This window comes from Daldinia loculata (genome assembly GCF_022478755.1).
Source record: "Daldinia loculata strain CBS 113971 unplaced genomic scaffold F4817scaffold_22, whole genome shotgun sequence".
Lineage (NCBI taxonomy): Eukaryota > Fungi > Ascomycota > Sordariomycetes > Xylariales > Hypoxylaceae > Daldinia > Daldinia loculata.
Window position 1 is genome coordinate 413,072 of NW_026054876.1, and position 23,484 is coordinate 436,555.

Genomic DNA, 23,484 nt, shown 5'->3' on the forward strand with positions numbered 1-23,484 from the left:
GAAGGAGTAATTGGAAAAAAAAAAAAAAAAAATGACGAGGAGGGAGGGGACGGCCATTTGATGCCATGAAAAGTTATCAGTTTTTCGTTTTCTTTTGATCTCTTTTGCAGAGCCATTAGTTGGTGTTGATATTTCGATTCTTTACTTTGCTAGCTCGTACGTTATCCATCGACGTCGATATTTTCCCTCTCCTGCCACTTGCGAGAGCGGCCGCTAGCAAAGGACACCTTCAGCCGCCCGCCACGAAAATATGTACCGTTGATGGCATCTATTGCCGCTTGAGCCTGCTCTGGCGTCACAAAATCGACGAAGCAGAAATCGTGATGGCCAGGCTTGGCACGGACTGATTCATGGGCAGTGACCCTTTTGCTTATTGCTTCACTGTAATTCAGATAGTTTAATGCGATTGCCTTTTAACTAGTCAATGAACACCTGAGTTCCGAAATGGTAGACTTACACTTGAAACGCTTTGAATAACTCTCTGATTTCTGCAGAGTTGGTTGCTTGATCGTGCATCCGTGGTAGACCACCGACGTACAACCGCTGGTTGCTGAAATCATTCCTATACCTAGTAAAGGAAGACGGCGAGCCTTCCTGTTCCCCTTGTCGAATATCCTGTCCTAAGGATGCTTCACCTCCTTCATCCGTAGTAGTCTTCTCTCCTGTCCAGTGGCCCCAGCGCTTGGAGCCCTCGCCCTGTCTCCCGCCAGATGCGCCGCCCTTTGGTATGCATGGACGGCACTTGACCTCCCTACCAAGTAGTAGTTTGCCCTCTAACGTAGACATGGCCAGATCGGCTGACTCGCGGTCCGGGAACTCAACGAAGCAGTAGCTCGGATTACGCCCCGTGAAGGGGTCGATGGAGATGTGGATCGACTCAAAACTCCCTAGGTCATTGGTTCTGAGTAGATCCTCAATGTCGTCGGGCTTTGCCTGGTAGCGCAGGTTTCCGATATAGATGCGCCGGCCTTCGGCGATGGCTTTTGCGGCGTTTTCTTCGTCTACTTGTCGTTTGTCCATTGTCCGCTCGCGGTCAAATGGACGACTTCTCGGGGTCCAGATATTGCGCGGCTCTTGCTGTGGGCTCTGGGGTCCTGCATTGCTAGTGACATCTCTAGTTCTCCAGGACGGTGCCCCTAGTAGGTTCTGACGGGAATCACGAGACTGAGATGAGCTTTTGGCCGTCGACGTGACTGGGTCCCGGGTCCTCCAGTTGGACAAGTCTTTCCAGTTCTCCGTGCCAGACATTGTGCTTACAGGTGATGTTAGTGGACCAAGATTGGATTTCTATCTCCTTGACTGAAAACCTGAAATAAGGTAAAGCTACTGGGAGGGATTGCTAGGTATTTAAGCGAAAGTAGTGGAGCTGTTGGGAAAGCTATACTTTTTTTTTGGTTGGAGAAGACTGGTCCAGAAACAGCCACCGAGCTATCTAATTCTAATGGGGACACTGGTGCTTCTAGTCCGGGCTAAACCCAATATTCACCTCCACCAGATTAAATCCTTAAGAGATTGTCTGTGCTAAATCACGCTTTGTGGTCTGCTGTGAATGTTAAAAGACACTCTATGACTACCTCTTATGCAGTTTGGTTTCAGTCTTACCGGTGATTGGACCATAGACCAATATGTCTTCTACATTGATACTGGAAATTCTTCAACTTTCTAACTATAATTAGGCACACAAAGAAATGAGGTCACTGATGTAGAACATTGAAGTTATTAGATAAGATAGATGTTTAACTTAACCTAAAAAGCCTTCTCCCTCTTTGACCCAAAGGGATTTTATTTTGTCGCACGAACAATAACGTCAGCCATAGACTTTAATGGACATAATCTGTGCACTTCATCTAACCCTACAGATTTGTTCAGTTTCCCTTACAGTATAAGCAATTAACTCATATTAGCTGAGCATTTCTGTCAGGGTATAAGTAAGTTAGGGGTAGATCCAGGGGTAGATCTACTAGGATTGGGCATATAGGGGTTGCACAGCACCTTTAACAGAGGATAGAAAGGCAGGCGTTAATAGTTCAGTTCAACTATCCTGACCTTCACTCTATCTATGACTATAATCAAAGGTACTAAATCTGACAGCTTCTATCTTTTAATATGAGAGGGCTAAGTGTTAAAGGGGTAGTATTGTATTATTAAACATAACCCTTTGACAATGCAGGTCGTGTTGCCATTTGTTGGGTTCCAATGGCTATCATATCTGCAAACCAAAGGTTATGTTTAAATACTATGTCTAACTAGCTACAAATAGCCCCTGTAATTATCTGACAGAATATGTGTTCGAGACATTTTCTACAGCATTTTCGTAAATTTTAGTCCTTTTATTCTCTTCTCTTTTTTTTGTGCTTTTCTTTCTTCCTCTTTTTTTCTCTTTTTTTCTTTTGTTCTCAAGGCTTATTACGCCAAAAATGGACATAAGGATCCCTCTCCCATATGCAGTTCATATTGGTTTATTCTCATTCTAAAGAATATGAATTCTAAAGAATGGATGTATTGCCAGGCTCTTCTATCTGTAAGAATGTGAGAGGGCTTGGAATGCATCTCGCAATGACGGATAGAAGCCAACATCTATTGAATGTTGCTCATTGTCGTGAAACCAGGAAATATACGTCCTAAGGTCAACAAGGGCTTGCTTATATTTATCTCCGTCCATGTCGTATACATCTGCTTGAAAGAGCACAGTGACTCGGCTAATAGAACCTGCCGCAAGAATAATCAGTTCGCTTGCATGTAGCCATAGATGGGGTTCGCCCATCAACTCTGGCTTAACCCAAATGGTTAACCTTTTTAGATGATGGGCATTATCAAAATCTTCTGGCCAGTGGGGATCGTCATGTAGGCAATTACGACTGACGACCATCATGTTCCGGGAATAAAGCAATGGGGTTGCTTCATCATTGATTTGCTTGCACACTTCTAGTAGAGAAGTGTGCAGAACCTCGCTTGTTGGGTCTGGGGCTGGTATTTTTCTAACCGCTCTGGATAGCTTGCTTTCAATTTCATGATTGTTATAATTACAAGCTTCTTCTGGGAAATGGAATAATTCACAATCCATGTCAGGATGGATTCTGAATCTTCCCTGTCTGCCACATAACATAATAGGTCCATCTTTCTGGAGCACTAATCCGTAAATCATTTGCCTGATTTCGGCAGGCAGGTTGAGTAATATAGAGTTCTGATCATTGGAGTCTGTCATTTTGAATTCGTAATTGATGCTAAAGCTTTAGGTACTGAGCTGTTTGTTTTGCTAGATAAACTTGTTGTAGTTCCAGGAAGACCGCCTACTTATATTGGTAATGGATAGGATAGTTTGTTCCTTAACTCTTTAGTTGAGCCTCTATTTACAAATAACGATTATGTTGTTATAGATGTTGCGAAACTTTTTCTGAAGACACACAGCAGCCTTGAATTTAAACATGATATGGTTTATATAGCATCTAAAGAAGGAATACTCAAGCACTGTTTTCAAGGGGGTTATTCCAACATGTTAGTTCGTTTGTGATCTAGAGAAGTATTACTTCATAGGAAGTGCGTACCTAACCTAAGGTAACATGGCGGACACTAACGTGATTTGCAGATATTTTTATTAAACATAAGTTGATGAACGATAGGTACATAAAGTATCTCAGACATGGAATCTATTGGTGTGGATTGGGTACTTAGGTACTTAGCCCTATGATCTGTGTTATGAGGCTGAGGCTCAAACCCCACCAACATGGAACCTTCCAATGAGGTAGGTACCTACTACCTAACGCAGGTACAAAAACAAACTCCCTACCTGTAACGCTTTCCCAGTGGGATACCTAGGTAACTGCAGAACAATCGCGGGGTGATTTCGCGGGGTATATAGATTATTCCTATCAGTGCTTCTAGCTAATGTTTTTTCCTCTTTCCTCCAAACTCAAAACAACTTCTTTTCCCGCTTTCTTCTGCAGCGCATTGTGACGCGCTGCAACTCTAACACAATGGCGCCTCCTAAGATCATCAAAGCCTTGAATGAATCAGAGGTCATCTGCACCTACGATGAGGCTAGCAACCCCATCGTTCCAAAGAAGACCTTCAAAAGCATCGGTAAAGATGTGTTAGACGTCTTTCTCCCGGCCGGTTACCCTCATACCGTGACGCCTGACTACACTCCTTACCAGATTTACGTACGTTTTCTTGCTTCCCGATTGCGCAATTCATACGTGTCTTCACTTGCATGTCTGTATATTTACTAATATTTGCTGCAGGACTCCCTTCAAGCTTTTTCTAGCACAATTGCCGGTCTCCTCTCGTCCCGGGCCGTGCTCCAGGGTTTCGGCGTTGGAGATTCCACTTCTTCGGCAACCGCAGCTGTACTTCTTACTGTGCTGCAGGAATCAACCGGCAGACTTGCCACCATCTTATTTGCGCATCGTCATGGTCGGGCTATAGAGCCGGAGTGCAAATACTACCGCTTCTTCGCTGATATCGTCAATGATTCAGCTTTGTTTCTTGATATACTGTCCCCAGCTCTACCCACGTATCCCAAGATCCTTGCACTCTGTGGGGCCGGTATCCTTCGCGCGCTCTGCGGAATCTCGGGCGGCGCTGCTAAAGCTTCTCTTAGCGCTCACTTCGCCAAGAATGGGAATCTTGCTGAACTCAATGCTAAGGATGGAAGTCAAGAGACCGTGATCTCGCTCCTAGGCTTGCTAGTCGGCAGCTTATTTGTTCATCTTGTGCACGGGAAGATAGCCGTGGTGGTTTCAATGATTGTTCTTGTCGGTATCCACCTCTGGACTAACTACCAAGCTGTTCGCTCTGTACAGATGCGCACTCTGAACAGACAGCGACTCACGATCATACTGGAGGAGGCATCCAGCCCTCGTGGTGCTATTCTCCGTCCCGATCAGGTAGCAGCAAAAGAGCAAATTCTTACTTGGGTTAGTCCGCGTATCACATTCGCCACGACATTCCCTCGGCTTCGCGAGATCAGTCACTTCAAGAATCAGAAGTACCGACACCGTGGCTATGTCATTGTTCAGCAGCCCACAGGTCAAAAGATCTTCTTGAAACAAGGTACCCCCACGATGGCTGCTTTAGAAGCGTGGGTCGAGGCTCATACGGGATCACACTGGCCAGCAGACAGCGCATTCTGGAAGAGCCTCAAGGCTGCTGGTTGGGACCTCCAGACAAATGCTATGGAGACGGGTCCTTCTGTCCGGATCGTTATGGGCGATGAGAATAAATCGGCTTAGTCGAGGGATTATGGAGGGAGGAGTGCGTATCGGATTTCTTTTTTCTTTGATAATGGGGTTTTTGGAAGTTTAAGGACGAACGGATGGAAACCGGATGATACCCCCAATATGCGTTGTTTTTCAGGCCCGAGTACTTATTACAAGTAGGAAGCATATATACAAATCGTGCCTTCAATCAATATGGTATAGTGCATGTGAATATTGTATATGAATGGCGATCCTTTCTATAACCAACCTGGGCGCCATGCTATCATACCTATACGATGATTCTTCACTCATGTCTTATAATACATTAGTATCTATACAGGTAACACTCACAACTATTCCCTCTATGCCAGGCCAGTAGCTCGCATAGCTCGCATCTTGACACCTTCCCAAGAGTTTAGTTTGGGCCGCACATCTAGATAGAAGGACAATCTTCCATCGCTGGTCTTGCTATTTCGTCCAGCGTAGAAATCGATAATGTACTCGATCTCCTTACCACATCTATCCACAACCCAGTCGTGTCGATCAAAGGGGGCCTGGTAGCCTAGTAGGGTATTTATGCGGGCACGGGGGGACATCTGGGTGCTTAGACCGGAGAAAGAGTGTAACCGTGGACCACCGCAGCTATATTCCATATCAATGATTAGTATTAGGTAGTTCTCGAGTCAGGGATGTATGTAAGACGCAACATACGTAGAACCCCTCACATACGGCTCCTCCCAAGCCTTGATCTCCGCCCACGCGCGCTCGTTGACCGCGTTGTGAATCGGCACCACGGCACGCATATCCGCGGCTTGCGGGTCGTGGCCCTTGCGCTTCATGGCCTCGAAGAACATGCGCTCAGAGGGATACACCCAGTTCCCCGACGTGGCGTCTGCGCCGGTCTCTTGCTCTGTGTTGGCGGGGCGCGCGGTCTCGGTGTCGAGGGGTTTCGAGGACCGGGGTATCGTGGAGATTTCTCGGGATGTGTCTAGGGAGGGGTGGTTTGGTGGTAATGTGGCTTGTTGGGGGCGTGTGGGCGAGGAAGAGGAGAGGAATGGTATGCGTGGGAGATAGGATGTCCATGAGGACGAGGTCGGTGGTGGTTGTTGTTGTTGTTGTTGTTGTTGTTGTTGTTGGGAGGGCGGAGGAGGTGGGGGAGCTGCTCGGGCGGCTTGTTGTAGCCATGCGTCGCGCGCCTTGTGGTCTACGGGACAGCTTTCTATGTTCTCTTTCGAACCGGTACTCGGAATGGACGGATGGTCTGGTGGTAGGGATTGCGATGGTATAGATGGTCCTCCCTCCGTGACGCCGGCGGCTCGGGCTTGTTGGAGCCATGCCTCTCTACTTTTATGGTCGACCGGACATGCGGATTGCGATTGGTCTGACATTGTGGTAGTAACTTGGAGTCTTGTTACAATTATATAGTATAGTATATTCGCGTATAGTATTCGTATAATTAACTAAGTGAGAATTAGGCTAGAGAAGCCAGGAAGCATAGTTCGAGTGCTTCTACTTTAGTGAGGTTCTTCAGTGAAGATTATCAGCTCGACGAAGAAATTCTTGGATTGCGGTCGCATGGAAAAAGTTTTTGTGGAGACTTTCACCTGCCAAATCGGAATCTGCCGATTGAAAACCGGGTTCAGAGATTCAGGGTCGTCTAAATTGACATATCACATGTGTATATTAGACATCTAGGTTGCCAATATATTTTCTAGTAGTATTAAACAGTTCTAGGCCTCAAATCTGAGATCTCTTCCGTCATCTTGTATCTGCTGCAACCGCTCTATATGCTCATGTAGCCAACCCGTGCCACCATTCAAAGCTAATGATAAATGCTCACCAAGAATCCCGATGAATTAAGCTTGGAACTAGGGTATTTCGTATTCAGGGGTATTGTTAATGTAGTATTAGTGGTTTATACTAAATGTTGGTTGGTCTTTATCGGTCCTTCGCCCACGCCGGTCATTATGATCCTGCTTACGCCTTCTTTAAGCAGACTTGATGTAGTCTCGTCCAGCTGCGTAGCCGCCGAGCTGTAAGATCCAGCATCACCCTTCCAGCCATCCGTACCTTGTAGTAGGTTGTAGAACGTTCCTACCACAGGGGCGCTATCCTCCTCTAGATAGTACACCACGGCGTTCGGGCCGGCGTCGAATGTATAGGCGGCCACGGTCTTGCCTGCAGCCGAGTTGATTGCTTGCACGGCCCTGACTGCGGCTCTGGACACGTCGTTCATGTAGTAAATGGGTGGGTAGGTATCCGCACAGCACGCGTGGAAAGAGTTGGAATCCTTCATAGTCACCTCTGCGAACTTAGCAAAGTCTCTGTCCCTAATGGCGGCCTCCATGGCATCCATATGGGCCGGGACTACGTTTGCAATACGCCCCTTGAAGAGATCGGACGTGGCAACAGTCTGTTGCATGCCTGACGTCGAGCTAACTCCCTTCTTAGCGGCGGAAACGACCAGGACGAGGGCTCTCATGCTCGGCCAGTGCGACGCAGGTGCAACCTCCACCGCCTTGGAGTCTAGACCATCGTCTTGCTCGCCAGCCCTCCAAGCCACGTATCCGCCGAACAGACTGCGGCAAGCTGAACCACTACCTTGACGGGCGATTAGCGAGAGCTCGGTCGGAGAGCTTGGTAATTCATATAGATCTGCAATGGCGCGAACTAGGGCGGCGAATCCAGCAGCCGAAGAAGCCAGACCGGCGGCCGTCGGGAAGTTATTCTCGGAGACTATACGGAGGGGCATCGTGGACAGCTTGGGCAGAGATGGGTTCTCCGCCTCGAGAGCAGCTCTTCGGGCACGCAGCTCTCGTAGACAAGCCTGCGTGCGAGCTCCCTTGATGTCGGATGGTTCGCCATTCAGAATAAGGGAATCTTCCTGACCTTGATAGGTGGCGGAGCATGTAGCGGTTGTGAGGGTTCGTAGATCTGCTTGTGACAAGGTAACAGACAGGGAGGAATTAGTAGGGAGATTCAATTTAGGATCCCGCTTTCCCCAGTATTTTACTACAGCAATGTTCACCGGGGCAGTGGTGCTAGCTTTGTAGATTGTTTCCGCCATTGTTGTAGATTTCGCACAGGGTTCTGCAAAGTGATAGGAAAAAGACGGTCAGAAAGTATGTTTTTGTTTTTCCTTTTTATATAGGTGGAAGGTGGAAGGTGGAAAGTGGAGAGTGGAGGCGGGAAGGGATAGAAAGAGGGTGGAGGGTGGAGGGGTAGATGATCGCCAGGGGGGGAGAAGGGGGCACCTGAACGATTGAACCATTCAGGGGATTCAGGGACTTACTTACTACCATGTAGGGACTTCTCCACAATGCTAAAATAAGCCTAACGCAATCAGTGAAATCAGTGAAGATGAAGTCAACGCCTAGTCTCAACAATTATACCTCTTCGTGAAACCACACAACTTATAAACATTTACTCCCAATAACCCCTTTTCCGAATTCCCTCGGAGTTTGCCTCGAAGCCACTCGTATACCTAGGTATATGATGCTTACCATGGCGACATGTTTTCCTGGGTGTCGTTAGTCTCGCCGGAAACTAACGCGCTGTCATCTGTACCATTGTTGCCTGTCTCGGGTATGATGTTATTAGACAACATGGTCTTGAGCTGCGGATACGCCGCGGCATCCGTTACTGTTGGCTCTAGCCTAGCATCTCTCACACGATCACTTATAAAATCCAGGACGGCCTTAGCAATGGTCTCAATCCCAGCTTCCGAAGGGTAAACTATAGGTTTCCCGTACTGTTGATTTCGATCGGGATGGTAGCCTCGTCTTCGCTCAGCTACAAATTCGGGGTTTTTCAAAGCCCATTCTTCGTGTATTATGTCGCGTGCTACGGACGGATAGTCCTGGAGCAAATCTTTGCGCCACAAGCCGCGATTTACATTGAGGTGTACCTCGGAAACGAAGGTATTGGCCTTAAATATAATGTTACACACCGCGCATGTTCGCGGCTGGGGTCCGAAGACGTCATCTTTCGGATCAGGCCGGGTCAAGAACTCAGCTCCTAAATCTAGCCTCGGAGAGGGGTTGCTTTCATCGACTCTACTCGCTTGGTCTTGGGTAGAGACATCCGAACTGACATTGAGCTTACGTGGGTGACGGGGCCGTGGACAATTATCACTGCGGGCCGGAATAAGGTGATAAATCCATCCACAAAATGGGTCATAGAAGCGCTTTTCGGAATGACTGGCTTGTCTCCTAGTCTGTAAATTGACTGTTGACGAGGTGTTATTGTCGGCATTTACTGCATTGCTGGTGGATAGGCCCGAAGGCGTCCGCCGTTCATGTATTTTGAAGTCGGTGAACCCCCCATCCTCCCAAGGAACCGCACGGTGGTTAACCTCCAAGTTGTTTGGGTAGAACTCAGGTATTTCTAGTCCTACGACAATCCCAACAGCCCTATCTAGATGAAAATGTCTGTGTGGGTTAATGCGGTTGAACCGGTAAGGGTTGGTAACCTCGAAACCAATTCTATCGTAGATTTCTTTCCAGACTCGTTCCTTGTTCGAGTGACTGGATTGATGATCGAATAGCACCTCAATTTCAGGTGATACCCGAGCGCGTAGCTCATAATATAGCCACTTGCAGTGCTTGAGTTCCTCGTTATATAGGATAGAAAGCCCGTATTCGGGGTTTGATGCGATTGGGCTATATATTCCAAAGACCCGTTGGCGTATGAATAAGAAGTATTCGTTAACTGCGTCCAGAGTTCTAGCGAGGGCTACTCCGCCCAGCAACGAGGCTGGTGAAAATTGAAGAAGACCGTCCGCCCGTGGCGTCCTTGGTTGAAGAACGATTGACATATACGAAGACATAGCAAAGTAGTGATTGTTGCCCCTGTGTGGAAACGAGCGCTAGTAGCCATTCAAAGATAGGAGGTGCAGGAAGTGTACTGAATTGGAGGATGGTAAACCCATTCTAGCCACCTTTATATAAACCCCAAGTCCTTCTCAACCAATTTAGACGCCATCATTTGAGTTCAGACTGCGAAGCCAACTCAGAATTTCTTGTCAAAGCTGTCGAATCATAGCGTCATATTACGCTCTCACGCCACAGCGACTATATAGATTAGGTACCCATGGCATCGTCAGGGGGAGTCACACCTGATTATATTTTCTCAGATCTCTAAATTCATAAGGACCGTGGAGTTAATGCCATCTAGATGCGCAACCTCTTGGGTACTAATGGCCATCAGGAACGTCTTTTATCGAGTATTTTTATCGAGTATTTTTATCGAGTATATGAGGATACAAGCAAGTATGAGCACGGTTCTACCAGGACATAAGGGGCTATGAACTTATCTAAGAGTAAACCACTAACATAGCTGGGGGCTTTCCGTCCTGGATATTTTGGTGGCCTGGGGGTCTAACAGAGAACGTGTACATGAGATTATGGATATTGTACCCTTACGCAAAGACGGGATGACAGCTAACTAGCAGCAGCACGGACCTGTTGAACGAGAATAGATGAAGTATGAAGGAAAATCGCACGCTTTGTCCATTATGGAAAACTTAGAACGAAAGTAAAATACGAAAAGGGACGAGGGTTGAGTCGAAATTTTGAAAGGTAAAATGTCGGGCTTCCTTATTAGGCACCTATAGATAGTCGGTAAAAAGACAAGACACTGAAATCTACGTCTTAAATCACTTGCTTCTATGTTAGCTTCTACTAGTAGCGGAGCATATTAGGAGCGGTCTAAACACATCGCAGTCATCACAGTATAGTACATAGTACATTCATCTAATAATAAAGTGTATTTTATATAATTATGCGGTTTAGAAAGCGTAAAGTTCTACTCCTTATTAACGCTATTAGTTCCTCGTCTCTGCGAAAGGATTAGGGACCAGTGTATCTGAACCATCTGCCGGTTTCTGTGTCGTATGTCAAGTTTGATCTCTTGACCGTGCCACCCTTCAAGCTACCAGCTTCTACATTCCCAACGGCAGGAGATCCGTTAGTTCGATGTAGCCGGTTCTCGCCGGTGAGAACTGTAAAATTTGCTAGAGGAATCTCATATCCGTTACGGAGAGTAGTCGTTGGAACGCCGAAGAAGGCGGCATCTACTTTCTCGTGACTGATAGACAGCTCGTAGTAGCCACGGTAGTATAGATCCTGCCATTGTAGCTCTTTGTTTGCAGTTGTGAGCCACTCCGAAAGAGCAATAGCGGCATCTAATGTCACGTTCTGTCCTATCGGGGACGGAGAACTGACAGCTGAACCAGCAAACTCGACCCCCATGGATCCAGATCCGGTAACCGGGTCGTACGGGTGTTCGTCGAGCCAAACGAGATCAGAAACCCAGGATGCGTGCGAATCTCCGGCTAGGAACACATTGTTTCCTATGTTATTCTCATATAGAGTTTTGAACGTGCGATTGCGGTTCGCTTGATACCCATCCCATTGGTCATAATTGAAAGGCAACTTCTCACTAGTAGCCAAGCTTTCGTTCATTCGACTGAAAATGATCTGGTTACCAATGATACGCCACGTAGCTCCTCGGGTGGAACTTTCACGTAGAGTACGATAAAACCACGCTTCTTGTCGAGGACCCATAAGGGTTCGGCTAGCATCATTATGTATGTCGCCGAGATATTCGGTATTCCAATACAAATCAGTAATGGTCCGATCGTACTGTCGGGTGTCAAGCATGACAAGGTCGAATAAGTTTCCGAACTTAAAATTGCGCCAGATTCGTAAATTATCATCCATGTCAACTTGTCGAATAGGCACTTTGAAACAAGATAGTTAGCGTTGGACACTCATCATGCGACCTTTACGGACTCACTCCACTCAAAATAGGCACGAACAGCATTCATCTTTCGTTGATCAACTGATACGCCACCGTCCATTACGAACGATTCCTCAGTATTGTTCAAGTGGGCAGAACCGCTTTTCCAACTGTTATCAGCTACCTCTGTTCGCGGTTACGGTTAGCCCTGAAGACTGAAGATTACACGTCCCAAAATGGCGAACGTACCATGGTCGTCCCAGACAGGTATCCAAGGGAAGTTCTGGTGGTTTTCGAGCAGGTCAAGATCAGTTCTGTAGGTGGCAATACGTTTTCGGTAATCGTAAAGACTACACGTACGTCAGACCAGTCACAAGGTAGGGCCCATTCAGTGTTACATACGTGAATATCTCCCTATTAGGAAGCGGGATTCGATCGTAGGCATCGCCCCAGCCATACTCGCCATTTGCGTATTCGTATATATAGTCGCCTAGGTGGACTACATAATCGACAGAATCTTTTCTGACCGTATTGCCGTATGCGTTGAAGAAACCAAATGCTGCACAATGGCATTAACCACTAGAGTGACGATAGGAACCAACTAAATTGAAACTCACGATAGTTGCTGCAAGAGTATACGGCCAGTCTCACTGGCTCTGATACATCGTCATTCGCAGAAGGGATTGTCTTGGTGCGACCAACAGGAGAGGTATTCCCTGAGTTACATATGTTGAACTGATAATCTAACGTCCGCCAAGTCAGTGAAGTTCCAACTCAATGCTCTCGCATGCTCGGTTGAGCCGTGTCGCTACTTACAATAAGTTGTGAAAGGCTTCAATTTCTTAGCTTCGACCTATAACAGCTATTAGTTTATTGCTAAAGGTGCGCTTGGGTATAATCTCACTTTGACTGTATAGTCGATATCGGAACTGGTATACGCCCTCCCAGAGTCTACGATGTCTTCCAATGATGAAGTCCTGCTTATTTTCCAATCCACACAGACCGGCATGTTGCTCTTTGCCACGAATTGATCGGTCGAGTGATCGTAAAGAGAGACGTAGCCCGATACGGTTATATTGCTCTTGTCATTATCACTAGATGGCGCGGCCCTAGTCCAGAGAATGACGCTATCGTCATATGGGTCGCCAGAAGCAATACCGTGAGTAAATTTCAACTGGCTCGGATCCCAATGTGAGTTCGCCGCAGTCCGTTTAGCTACTTTACTGATCGATACGCCTAGTGATGCATGATGCCTCGAAGGAGAAAAGTAGTTTAGATTGCCAGTGAAGGCAGCCGAAGCGGCACCAACGAGGAAGAGATAACGAATACTATGAACCATGATGAATAGCGATATCTGGTGATGCTCCTTACCACTCGCTTGAATGGAATGGGGAAATGTTCCCTTTAAAAACTACTGTCCATTGAATTTAAGTATTAGATGTATGTATGCATTGGCGAGTTGACGTCACTTGTAAAATATACCGACATGCTTGCAGATTGAACACGAAGGAAGGAAGAGCTGAGAGTAATCAGCAAAACATGATTGGATAGAGCTCTAACAAGCTCAACTTCCATCAATTGGAGTGCAGTACCTTCCGATAAACCTACCGAAATATATACCTACAGGTAGTAGCTTACTTACATAGTAGAGAGCCTCACAACGTGGGGAGTTTCTCTATTCTCATTGGGCCGTTGTGCATGTGTTGCCAGGATTAAGTCATATATACGCTGGCTGCATGCGTGGAAGATTGGAACATTAGCGTCAGGATATAAGGCCTGAGTACCGTACTTTTACAGTAAGTAAGGACTAGACCGTAGATCTACCGTTTGAGGCTTTAATATTATTTAAATGCTTAAATGTTTTGATATTTTAACCGGTATTTGTTTAAATGGTATATATTTAGTTAACTATTTAAATGGTTTATATACGTATAAATGGTTTTTTTTAACAAATGGTTTTTTTACGGTTTAAAAAAATGTAATAATTAAATAAAAAAGTTATAAATGTTATTTTATATATTTAAATAATTACAAGTTATATACGCCCGTATATAATAATATATTTAAATAATAACTTTATAACCGTAACCGTAACCGTAACATGTTTAAATATAAAATAATATTTATTAAATTTAATTATTATACGTATATATTTATTTTAATTTTTATATATAAATATGTAATATAATAACTTAAATACGTATAATAATATATATAATAATATATATATATATATTTTTTTATTTATTTATTACACTTTTTCGAACCGTATTAAAACCGCAAAAAAACCGTTAGTAAAAAAAAACCATTTATAAAAAAAAAACCGTTAATTTAAAATAACGTTTAACTTTAAAAATACCGTTATAAAGCAATACCGTTAATAAATTTAATTACCGTTTTTTTTTCGTATTAAAATGCGCAATTATTTAAACAATTATACCGTAAATATACGATATCAATACGGTTTTAAGGTTTTATATACTAACGTTAATGAAGATTTCCGTTTGGCACTCGGATAGATTACCTAATATATCATAATGATACTTGGGCACTGTGTATATAAGTACCTAACCTAGAGAATTAGTCCTTACCTATCTCTTTAGGAGTAATTGCTATGGGATCTCAATCACTTAGGCAAGAAGGCACGAGATATGTCGCATGTGCTTTCTTAGAATGAGCAAGTTGTATGGTAAAAACATCAACTAAATAACTAACTACCAATAGATAAGTAAAAGTTTACTTAACCTTGGCACTCTCCCCTTACCTGTATTCCTTCCGTACAGTGTGTTAAACTACGTTATTATACAACTACACAGTCCGGATCTAGTCCGTGCTATGAACTAACGCTACTAATAAAACGATAAATAAGCTCTTGGACTGCTTTTACTTTTCCTCCTCTCTTTGAGATTTTATAGGTCATTATATCATTGACTTTCTCGTTTACCCTTTCCACCCCGGTCTTTGGTGTTGAAAGTATGTTCAGCGATCTTCCCTGCGAATCGAGCCTGGCAGAAGGACGTCAAAAAGGTGGCGCACCTACCAAGATAATTGTTAGTAGAGGTGCGCTAGCTTTTTTGACGCCTTTTTGCCTAGGATGAACTAGACAATTATCATGTACTGGATCGCTTCAACTCCGAGTATAGTCTAGAATTACTCCGGACTGTTAAAAGTTAATACTATCGGAAAGGAAAATAAAACAATCGGTCAGGATGCTGGATGGGATGGAAACGACCCCTGATTTACATCTGCTATAGCGGCCTATATCTACTATAGCCCGCCTATAGCCCGTAGATCATGATATCTCCAGCGGACGCTAACGTGTAGCGTGGGGTACAGCGAATTCCTCCTCCACGAATGAACCTATCAACGTCAGATTTGGGTAGCACGAGGATTAGCACGAGGGTTCTCTGCCTTGAATCTAGGTACTATGTGCTAGCACAGCTTAGCCTTAGCTCTGTATGGTAAGAACGCCTCATGCTTGCAAGCTATTACCCTAGACCCTATCTACGGTAGCAAATCTTTGCTTACCTACCTACCTAGTTAGGAATCCCTCGTCTTATCTCTTGGTAAAGAAGCACCGAGCTATATTCGACGGATATGGCCATTACGTAGTTGGTCAATCGCTGATTAGCGGGACTCTCAATTTCGATCTCGAAACTTATGAAAACTCTCGGTTTGCTGTTTTTAACATTTACGCCCATTGTTTCGTGTTAATTTACCTAGATACTATCCATTGCCATCCTCAGTATATCTTCTCTTCCTATTATATAACACATATACATATATATCCCACGTATAAGCTTGCGCTTGTCCGAATTGCTTTGCCCACCTATGTCCCTTTTGCGCAGAATCTTTTAATTTAGATCGAACTAGCACGTGGAGGTGCTTGATATAAATATGGCAACAGAAGAAAAGAGAATCGACGGAGGGCTAGAAGATCCCGGCCTTTTTGAAAGGGACGTTGGAAATATCGAGGAATCTACCATAGGCGACGCCGTAGAGGTCCTGGCGCTTCAAGACTTGGATCCTGCTCTTAACGCGAAGATGCACCTTGTCAATAACGTAAGACCAGTCCCACGAGTGTCGTCGATAGCTGACGACTAGATCACTAACGCACTTCAGGCCATTGATGAGATTGGTTGGACCAATTATCATTGGAAATTGTTCGTTCTTAACGGGTTTGGGTAAGATATTATCGTCGCTCGAAACTAAAAAGGCTATCGAATACTCACGCGACTTCATAGTTATGCTGTCGATTCCCTAGTACTCTTACTCCAAAGTAACATAGCAATTCCGGCCTACAAGGAGTTTGGCCAGGTTGGATATGACAATGCCCAGACGATTGCTACATATGTTGGAATGCTAGTCGGGGCGCTCTTTTGGGGCATGGGTGCCGATATTATAGGGCGTCGTTGGGCGTTCAACATATCTCTTTTCGTCTCCGCCGTGGCAACCGTTGTCTCGGGTGCGGCTCCGAACTGGGCCTCCCTGGGCTTCTTTACCTCCATGGTCGGATTTGGAGCTGGTGGCAATTTGATATTAGACACCACTGTCTTCCTCGAGTACCTCCCCAGCAACAAGCAGTGGGCGCTAACATTTTTGGCGTGTTGGTGGGGTATTGGTCAAGCTGTTACGGGCTTCATCTGCTGGGGTTTCTTAGGTGAGTTTGATCTAATGTCATGAGCTGTTGAGGTTCTCATATGGGATACAGTTCCGCCTCAGTGGAATTGTGAATCTGCCGATAATTGTCCAAGAGAATTCAACCAAGGGTGGCGATACGTCATGTACACATCCGGTGCTCTCGTTTTCGCCATGTCTATTGCGCGTGTCACGGTTGTTCGTCTACAAGAGACTCCAAAGTACCGCTTGGGAACCGGAGAAGATGCCGAGCTGGTCGAGACGCTGCATTCGATCGCCAAGAGATATAACCGACGCTGTACGCTGACCTTGGAAAAATTGGAGGCTTGCGGGACAGTAAAGACTGCGCATAGCGAGAAGCGTTATTCGCTTCAGGAGAGTTTCGTTCATATTTCCGGACTTTTCGTTACGATGAAAATCGGCATTTCGACCGTGCTCATTTGGCTATCGTGGACATTGATTGGACTTGCGTAGGTTTAAATTGGAAAGTCTGCATCTCCAATCCGAAAGCTAACCATTGGTCTTTAGTTACCCTCTTTTCTACGTCTTCCTGAAGTATGTTCAAATACCTGCCAAGTAGGACTCTTATCTAACTCTATATTAGCACGTATCTTGCCAGCCGTGGTGCTCTAGAAGGCGTTGGAACTTTCGACACATGGCGTAATTATACACTTACAAATATATCCGGCATCTTTGGGCCAATCCTAGCAGCATATATGTGCAACCTTAGAGTCCTCGGCCGAAGGTACACCATGGTGATAGGCGCGCTAGTAACTATGGTGTTCTTCTTCGCCTACACAGCTGTGTCGACTCCAGCGCAGAACGTTGGGTTTAGCTGTGCTATTGCATTTTGTCTCAATATCTACTACGGAACCTTATATGCAGTAAGTAAATCCCTTAGGTTGAAACTCGTCATTTGAAGCTAAAGCCTTGTTGTCTTGCAATGCGCATTTACTAACTCAATGGTTTAGTACACCCCTGAGGTGCTACCGAGTGCCCATCGTGCGACAGGAAACGGTATTGCAGTCGGCTGTAATCGTATAATGGGTATTGTCTCCGCGGTTGTCGCTAGTACTGCTGACACTGGAACTGTCGTGCCGATTTATATATGTGCAGCTCTTTTTCTTGCCATGGCGGTTGTCAGCGCAGTCTTCCCGTTCGAACCGTATGGACGAAGGAGCTCGTAATCTTTTACAATTTTCACGGATGAAGTAATTCACGCGTAGTGACGCCTCGGCTCCCTCGGCCCCTCTCTCGCCCATCTGCGTTCCTGCTGAGCTTCGAATGTCAGGGTTCCGGATTCACAAATACGCTATAACACGATACTTAACACCTAGAGCTGGATCCGCATGGTCCGGAGTATCCTAGGACGAGGATTCGTAGGTTACTAGTAATAGCCAAAACCCCCCAGTAGGGTGCTAGTTACTTCGGCTAGTCATGCCAAAAAGAGCTGCGGATACTAGTAGGTAGTACTCCAATAGTTACAGCATATATATATATACGTTAATATCCTGTCCGATTATAGGCTAACGTCGTCAAATACTAAATACTTATTATTATTATTATGAGGCTTCACATCTCCCATCCAACACCGCTGTCCTACTCGTGCTACAAAAATGTCCTGAAGTAGTATTGCCTCTATAGGAGAGACGCATCTTACCTTGATGTATGGAAATGTTTTATCGAGCTACATAATTATCGATCTATCTTCATTATACCTAGGGCTATAGAGGTCGATGGCGTGATGGCGAGTACTAAGCATCATTTGCGTAAATAGGTGTGTTTTATGTAGATTAGAAGTCGTATTAAACTTGTGTAGATGATGTAAGACCAGGAGGTTTCACATGAAGTCCAACATATTTTAGCATCACTACCCAGGCCCCTAGTTCCAAGATACCTGAAGTGTACATAATGTACCCTGTCCTAATGATTCTCAAATTTTAATTAGAAGACGATACTTCAGAGCAAGCTATCAACATTCTCGAAAATAATTCCTGAAGTAGGCATAGTTAGTGTAAGATAAAAAATAGTAAGACCGCGTCATCTCTTTCCTCTATCAACCATGGAAGAGATCGATAGAGAAGAATCTCACCCGAGAGCGTAAATAACTTAGGTATGCTTCTTAGATCTCTGTCGACTGTAATCAAAATAACATTACACGCTCTAATGTGAAGTAGAAAGATGAAAACAGCTTACTTATTGCTATGCGGTCATTATTAACTTGTACGATGTCGAGGTTGTGATCATTACGTGGTCTTCCAACCGCAATATTTCATCAGCCCTAGGATTTTATATTTGATTAGGTAGGTATAGCATGCACGCGATACTCATTAGCAAAAACACAATGAAATCTATTATTAATCCATACCGACGTCGACCTCTGCACCAGGCAAGGCAATCTTCCACATTCCCTACCTACCTAGCCATCCTCGATAGAGCAGACACACCACTCTCCTCACAACTCAACTACAGCTCATCCATCCCGCTTGCAAACTCAAACTTACTACTCTCCCTCAACCACGCCTCCAAATTCTGCACCCTCGGTTCCTCGGCCCTCAGCGCGTCTATATCAACGCCATACCCATCCGTCTCGAACCAGCGAAACATAGACCCCACATTGCGCGCCACCAGCCCGCGCACCGCCCACCCGACCACAGTCCACGCCTGCGGGAGCGACGCACCCCTGGCTACCCGCGTGTATATGGCGCGCGCCTCCTCGAGCGTCAACTCGTCGCCTGCGAGCCCGATGGCGCGGTTGCGGAAACTTGGGTCGGCGCGGTGGAGAAGGGCTTTGCAGGCGAAGACCCCGATGTCTCGCACGCTGACGAGTTGCAGCTTGCGCGACGCGGACATGGTGCTCCAGAGGCTGGCGAATACCATGCCGAATGTACCGCCTGGGTTCACTGGAGGGGTGGTTAGAACGGTGGCTGCTTGAGCGGTGGGGGATTTATGAGGGGTAGGTAAAAAAGGGGGGAGGGGGGGTTAAGAGCTGTGCACTGGTACAGTACAATAACCCCCTTGTGAGAAACTCAAGGGGATAAGGAATGGGTTGGAGCTAAGTGGTTATATTTTTAAGGGAAAGTCATCACTTACAATTATCCATGAAAGCGACAGGCCTTAGTATCGTGTAAGTCAATCTACCGTCCGAGCCCTCGGCGACAGTGCGCAGATGCAGCTCAACATTGTGTTTCTGCGCAAAATGCGGGACATCAGTAGGAGTGTCCCACGACTTTGGTTCGCCGCCACGATCTACGCTCGAAAAGACGAAATGCGTCGGTTTCTCAGGCGTGGCGTGCGCACACGCTGCATCGATGAGATGTGTAGCCTGTGGTTCCTCGTCCGGTGGCGTCGTGTAGCTGAACACGGTATCGATGTCCGGGTGCGCCTTGAATATGGGCTCTGGATGCTGAGCATCGCCCTCTACGACGCTTAGGTCTAGGGAAGGGTACTTGGACGGCAGGGCCTGTGCTTTGGGCGAGGAAGCTGTCCGAGTTAGCGCGAGGACCTTGAACTTGGCCTCGGGTTTGGTCGAGAGCTGCTGAGAAAGCTCGGCGAGCACTGAACCCCCTTGTTGGCCTGTCGCGCCAACGACGAGGATAGTGCATGGGGCGGTAGACATGGCGGCTGCTATTACCCGAACGATGAGGAGCTAAGGGGAACTATGAGATAAGGGTATTAATGATAGAAGACTGGCTGAAGTTGGCTAAGAGGTAAGTTGTCCGTGGAAGTGCAAACGGCCTGTGGAAACGGGTATTAATAAAGTTACGGCTGGTCCGGATATCTTTGTTTAGTGGTGATTAAGATTTTATTGATACGCATCTGCCGTGTGCGCTTTCTAGTTGTAAATACAATCCGCGATCTCAGCTCATATTACAACCGGACACAAGTGACGCCGGCCGGACAAAGCTGGCCCGAGGGAGTCTCCAGCTATATGTGATAACTTATGGGGACAACATAAACCTATCGATGAGGTCAATGATCCAGAACCAACCGCACCAACCGCGCCACCAACGTAGCTTGATTTTTTATTTCGGTCCCGAGCTTAAGTAGGGTGAATCGGGAACTCACATATGGTACGTTTCATGGATTCCGGTAAACGAATCAAAGCAAGCACAAGTTACAAGCCACACGTCGAACACGTCCAACACGTCCAAAGTTTGCTTGAATACGCATCGACAACTGCTAATATGTCTTGCATCTTTAACGCTTGCTTGATTTTAGAAAACACCTGTTTGTATTATGTATGATGATGAGGAGGAGGAGGAGGAGGAGGAGGAGGAGGAGGAGGAGGAGGAGGAGGAGGAGGAGGAGGAGGAGGAGGAGGAGGAGGAGGAGGAGTCTTGGGCAAATCCTATGTCAGCCCTGTCTCGTGGAATATTGAAAGTTCAAATCTAAGCCTTTCGCTCCCTCCGCCATGCATAGGTATGCATCAGTACCTCTCGTATAAATGCATGCAGCGCCCGCTCCGAGTCTAAGGTCGTTATCAATGCGCCACCGAATGCAAGAGTAATGAAACCGGTATCATTAATCATCGTTCTGCAAATATCCTCACATGGACGGCCCATCCCACGCGTCTCTCCTAAGTCGGCAGAGCCATGCTCGCTTATGCGGGAAAGATATTTCCCTTTCTTTCGCAAAGCCTCCGTTCTGGAGGTGCTGAATAAATCTATGCACGTGTTAATAAACCGGCGGACATCCGCGTTGGTGGTGGTAAGACTCACTTCGTATTGTCAACCCTTGGTTCGAGGCAGATATTCATCGTACGGTAGTCTGCCTGTAAGCACCAGTGAGCGATGCTCGAGAGCCAGTGCTGAACTCTTCCTCTTGCCCACTCCTCGCCAATCAACACATGGATGCCTCTATCGAAGTCCTGCGCATCGTTTCCCATATAAAGTCCTAGATCGTCCTCCTTAACCCAATATATTTCGAAATATCCGAAGGGCACGCCGTCCCACATCCCGATGGCCGGGAATGAATGGCGCGACTGGAGAGCCTTCGAGAGAAAGTTGGGTTGGTACCCGCCCCAGAAGGCCTGGACTCTGGGGCTAGAAAGCCACATCTGAAGGAGTGAAGTGTCGGATAAGGTATTTAGGTGCGTATTCTCCCGTTCGGCAGGTCCCATAGGTCCAAGGCAAGGGATGGGTTTTGGTGAGAGGGATGCTACGCGGAATGATAGGTACTTCCCCACGCTAGGTACGAAGCGAGTATAAAAGATCTCGCCCATATGCGGTGGCTTCTGTCGCAGCGGATGCCGGACATTGTTCGTTATTATGTACTGCAACGATGGAGGAGGATAGAAGGTTGGGAGGTGAGAGGATGAGTGATATGGTCCGATGGGGGAAGATGGCGCCTCAGCAGCCAGCTGGTTGGACAATGTTGCTAGCTGGCCTGCATCGCTTCTAACTGGGGAAGTAGGCCGGCTGCTATTAGGCGATCCAGGATACGATGAGCTGTGCTTCAAGGGCTGCAGAGTAAAAAGAAATAGGCCGGTGTGGATTTGCCAGAATGCTCGTCGAGTAACGAACATTCTGTCCCATCCATGATTGCTCTCACTGGAACTCTCTCCGACAGCAGAGTCTAGGCTTGATATCAGGCCCATTCTCTCTAGCTTCGGTATCATGTTCCGCGTGCGTAGGACACCCTCCCGTTTAATTCTGATGCGCCACTCGCCCCTAGGTCTTGCTTCCGGGGGAGCATGCTTGGACTGTTCTGTTAAAACGTATGGTGATGGTTCAGGCTGGTGGAAATACCAGTACAGCGTCACCCACAGAAACATGGCTATCTGTCGTGACTGGCTGGCATGAGGCTTATATTCGCTACTCGGGGGATTCGAGATGGATGAGATGAAAATAGTGTCATTTTGCAAGGTCGGCTTGCTGTACTTGTGAATATGGCTGCGCCTAGAGCGGGGCTCATTCGCGGCATCTTTAAGGGTGAGATCCTGAAGGTGATCTTTGGGATGATCTTCACTATGTATAACGACAGTCCAACCAACAGGGAACGGCCCGTGGTAGTGATTGAGCTCGTTAGACTTGAAGAATAAGCCAGAGAATACAGGCTGAACTGTGAAACTCTGGCCGTCTGGTAGATGGACAATAGACGGGGCCATTTGCTTTGGGATAGGTTGGAGTGTGAAACTTAGGTAGGTTGAGGTTAATACTATGTTGGAATTATGTAGAATGTGAAATCTATATGAGGCGGGGGTTATCCCTCATTTCGGCAGAATAGATTCGCTGATATTTAAGTACTAAAATGGGTAGCTCAACAGACGTCGTGCTCATGTGATGGATGAGTCCGAGAAGAGTCAATAAGATTTCATCGTGAGAGCGTAAGAGGTTGTGGAAGCCGAAAGAAATGATAAAAATAAGTGTCTAACCTAACCGATGTCATTGATAACCAATGTGGGACGACGTCTACATAATACCAACAGATTACAAACGGCGACTCCGTTTCGTTGACTTTTAGGAAACGTCATACCACTTGACTTGGCGCGTGGAAAAACAACAGTATAACCTAGGTACCTAAGGTAGGTATGTTTGGTAGTTAGCGGGGTTTGCGGTCCCTGCTTAAAAAAATTGTCTTGTCATGGGAGGGGGAGAATCAGGGGATTGTGGTGTTAGTGGTCTTTCCCCAGATTCTTTCCTTCCCGACCCTGACAATCCTGACAGCCGCATGCACCCATCGTCGTGACTTATACATAATGTACCTAGGTATCTACAGCCCTAAGAGATAAGAGAAACAGTGGCATGTGTCATAGGGATCCAATGAGAAAATAATTATTGTTAAGCATGTATTACCGTGGAAGTAAGCGTACCTAATCGACGGAATACCTAGGGCATCTTTTCGTAACGGGAGATTTTAAAGCCTCGGGCCATAGTCAGGTAGGGTCTTTTCTCATCGAAATGTA

The 23,484-nt window shown here is 46.2% G+C and overlaps 10 protein-coding genes across 10 annotated transcripts; 3 read left to right on the forward strand and 7 right to left on the reverse strand.

The window, feature by feature from the left end:
- Positions 1-161: 161 nt before the first annotated feature.
- On the reverse strand, positions 162-1,248 carry F4817DRAFT_358546 (RNA-binding domain-containing protein; the record flags this gene model as incomplete). Its single annotated transcript, XM_049306043.1, has 2 exons — positions 162-381; positions 458-1,248. 2 exons carry the CDS (start codon positions 1,246-1,248, stop codon positions 162-164), a joined length of 1,011 nt encoding a protein of 336 aa, XP_049159488.1.
- A 2,602-nt stretch (positions 1,249-3,850) lies between these two features.
- Positions 3,851-5,415, forward strand: F4817DRAFT_99599 (vitamin B6 photo-protection and homoeostasis-domain-containing protein). Its single transcript, XM_049308138.1, has 2 exons — positions 3,851-4,160; positions 4,242-5,415. Exons 1-2 carry the CDS (start codon positions 3,975-3,977, stop codon positions 5,229-5,231), a joined length of 1,176 nt encoding a protein of 391 aa, XP_049159489.1. The 5' UTR covers positions 3,851-3,974; the 3' UTR covers positions 5,232-5,415.
- Positions 5,408-6,734, reverse strand: F4817DRAFT_336677 (cytochrome c and c1 heme-lyase). The gene is made up of 2 exons (XM_049303205.1): positions 5,910-6,734; positions 5,408-5,840 (listed from the first exon to the last, which is right to left on the reverse strand). Exons 1-2 carry the CDS (start codon positions 6,584-6,586, stop codon positions 5,561-5,563), a joined length of 957 nt encoding a protein of 318 aa, XP_049159490.1. The 5' UTR covers positions 6,587-6,734; the 3' UTR covers positions 5,408-5,560.
- A 133-nt stretch (positions 6,735-6,867) lies between these two features.
- F4817DRAFT_99607 (Diphosphomevalonate decarboxylase) lies at positions 6,868-8,584 on the reverse strand. The gene is made up of 2 exons (XM_049308139.1): positions 8,495-8,584; positions 6,868-8,288 (listed from the first exon to the last, which is right to left on the reverse strand). Exon 2 carries the CDS (start codon positions 8,263-8,265, stop codon positions 7,114-7,116), a length of 1,152 nt encoding a protein of 383 aa, XP_049159491.1. The 5' UTR covers positions 8,266-8,288; positions 8,495-8,584; the 3' UTR covers positions 6,868-7,113.
- Positions 8,585-8,697: 113 nt separating this feature from the next.
- On the reverse strand, positions 8,698-10,014 carry F4817DRAFT_315624 (uncharacterized protein; the record flags this gene model as incomplete). The annotated part of the gene is made up of 1 exon (XM_049300562.1): positions 8,698-10,014. The coding sequence occupies one exon, from the start codon at positions 10,012-10,014 to the stop codon at positions 8,698-8,700; it is 1,317 nt and encodes a 438-aa protein (XP_049159492.1).
- Positions 10,015-10,921: 907 nt separating this feature from the next.
- On the reverse strand, positions 10,922-13,653 carry F4817DRAFT_336681 (phosphodiesterase/alkaline phosphatase D precursor). Its single transcript, XM_049303206.1, has 7 exons — positions 12,844-13,653; positions 12,756-12,792; positions 12,557-12,682; positions 12,342-12,498; positions 12,189-12,289; positions 11,997-12,125; positions 10,922-11,940 (listed from the first exon to the last, which is right to left on the reverse strand). Exons 1-7 carry the CDS (start codon positions 13,276-13,278, stop codon positions 11,048-11,050), a joined length of 1,878 nt encoding a protein of 625 aa, XP_049159493.1. The 5' UTR covers positions 13,279-13,653; the 3' UTR covers positions 10,922-11,047.
- Positions 13,654-15,738: 2,085 nt separating this feature from the next.
- F4817DRAFT_99684 (MFS general substrate transporter) lies at positions 15,739-18,328 on the forward strand. The gene is made up of 7 exons (XM_049308140.1): positions 15,739-16,001; positions 16,062-16,123; positions 16,184-16,599; positions 16,651-17,047; positions 17,106-17,132; positions 17,182-17,461; positions 17,549-18,328. Exons 1-7 carry the CDS (start codon positions 15,837-15,839, stop codon positions 17,762-17,764), a joined length of 1,563 nt encoding a protein of 520 aa, XP_049159494.1. The 5' UTR covers positions 15,739-15,836; the 3' UTR covers positions 17,765-18,328.
- A 535-nt stretch (positions 18,329-18,863) lies between these two features.
- Positions 18,864-20,851, reverse strand: F4817DRAFT_336686 (NAD(P)-binding protein). The gene is made up of 2 exons (XM_049303207.1): positions 19,671-20,851; positions 18,864-19,480 (listed from the first exon to the last, which is right to left on the reverse strand). Exons 1-2 carry the CDS (start codon positions 20,194-20,196, stop codon positions 19,044-19,046), a joined length of 963 nt encoding a protein of 320 aa, XP_049159495.1. The 5' UTR covers positions 20,197-20,851; the 3' UTR covers positions 18,864-19,043.
- F4817DRAFT_315628 (uncharacterized protein) lies at positions 20,660-20,972 on the forward strand (the record flags this gene model as incomplete). Its single annotated transcript, XM_049300563.1, has 2 exons — positions 20,660-20,725; positions 20,799-20,972. The coding sequence occupies 2 exons, from the start codon at positions 20,660-20,662 to the stop codon at positions 20,970-20,972; spliced, it is 240 nt and encodes a 79-aa protein (XP_049159496.1).
- Positions 20,973-20,974: 2 nt separating this feature from the next.
- Positions 20,975-23,121, reverse strand: F4817DRAFT_99696 (acyl-CoA N-acyltransferase). The gene is made up of 2 exons (XM_049308141.1): positions 21,299-23,121; positions 20,975-21,243 (listed from the first exon to the last, which is right to left on the reverse strand). The coding sequence occupies exons 1-2, from the start codon at positions 22,684-22,686 to the stop codon at positions 21,126-21,128; spliced, it is 1,506 nt and encodes a 501-aa protein (XP_049159497.1). The 5' UTR covers positions 22,687-23,121; the 3' UTR covers positions 20,975-21,125.
- Between the last annotated feature and the right edge of the window lie 363 nt (positions 23,122-23,484).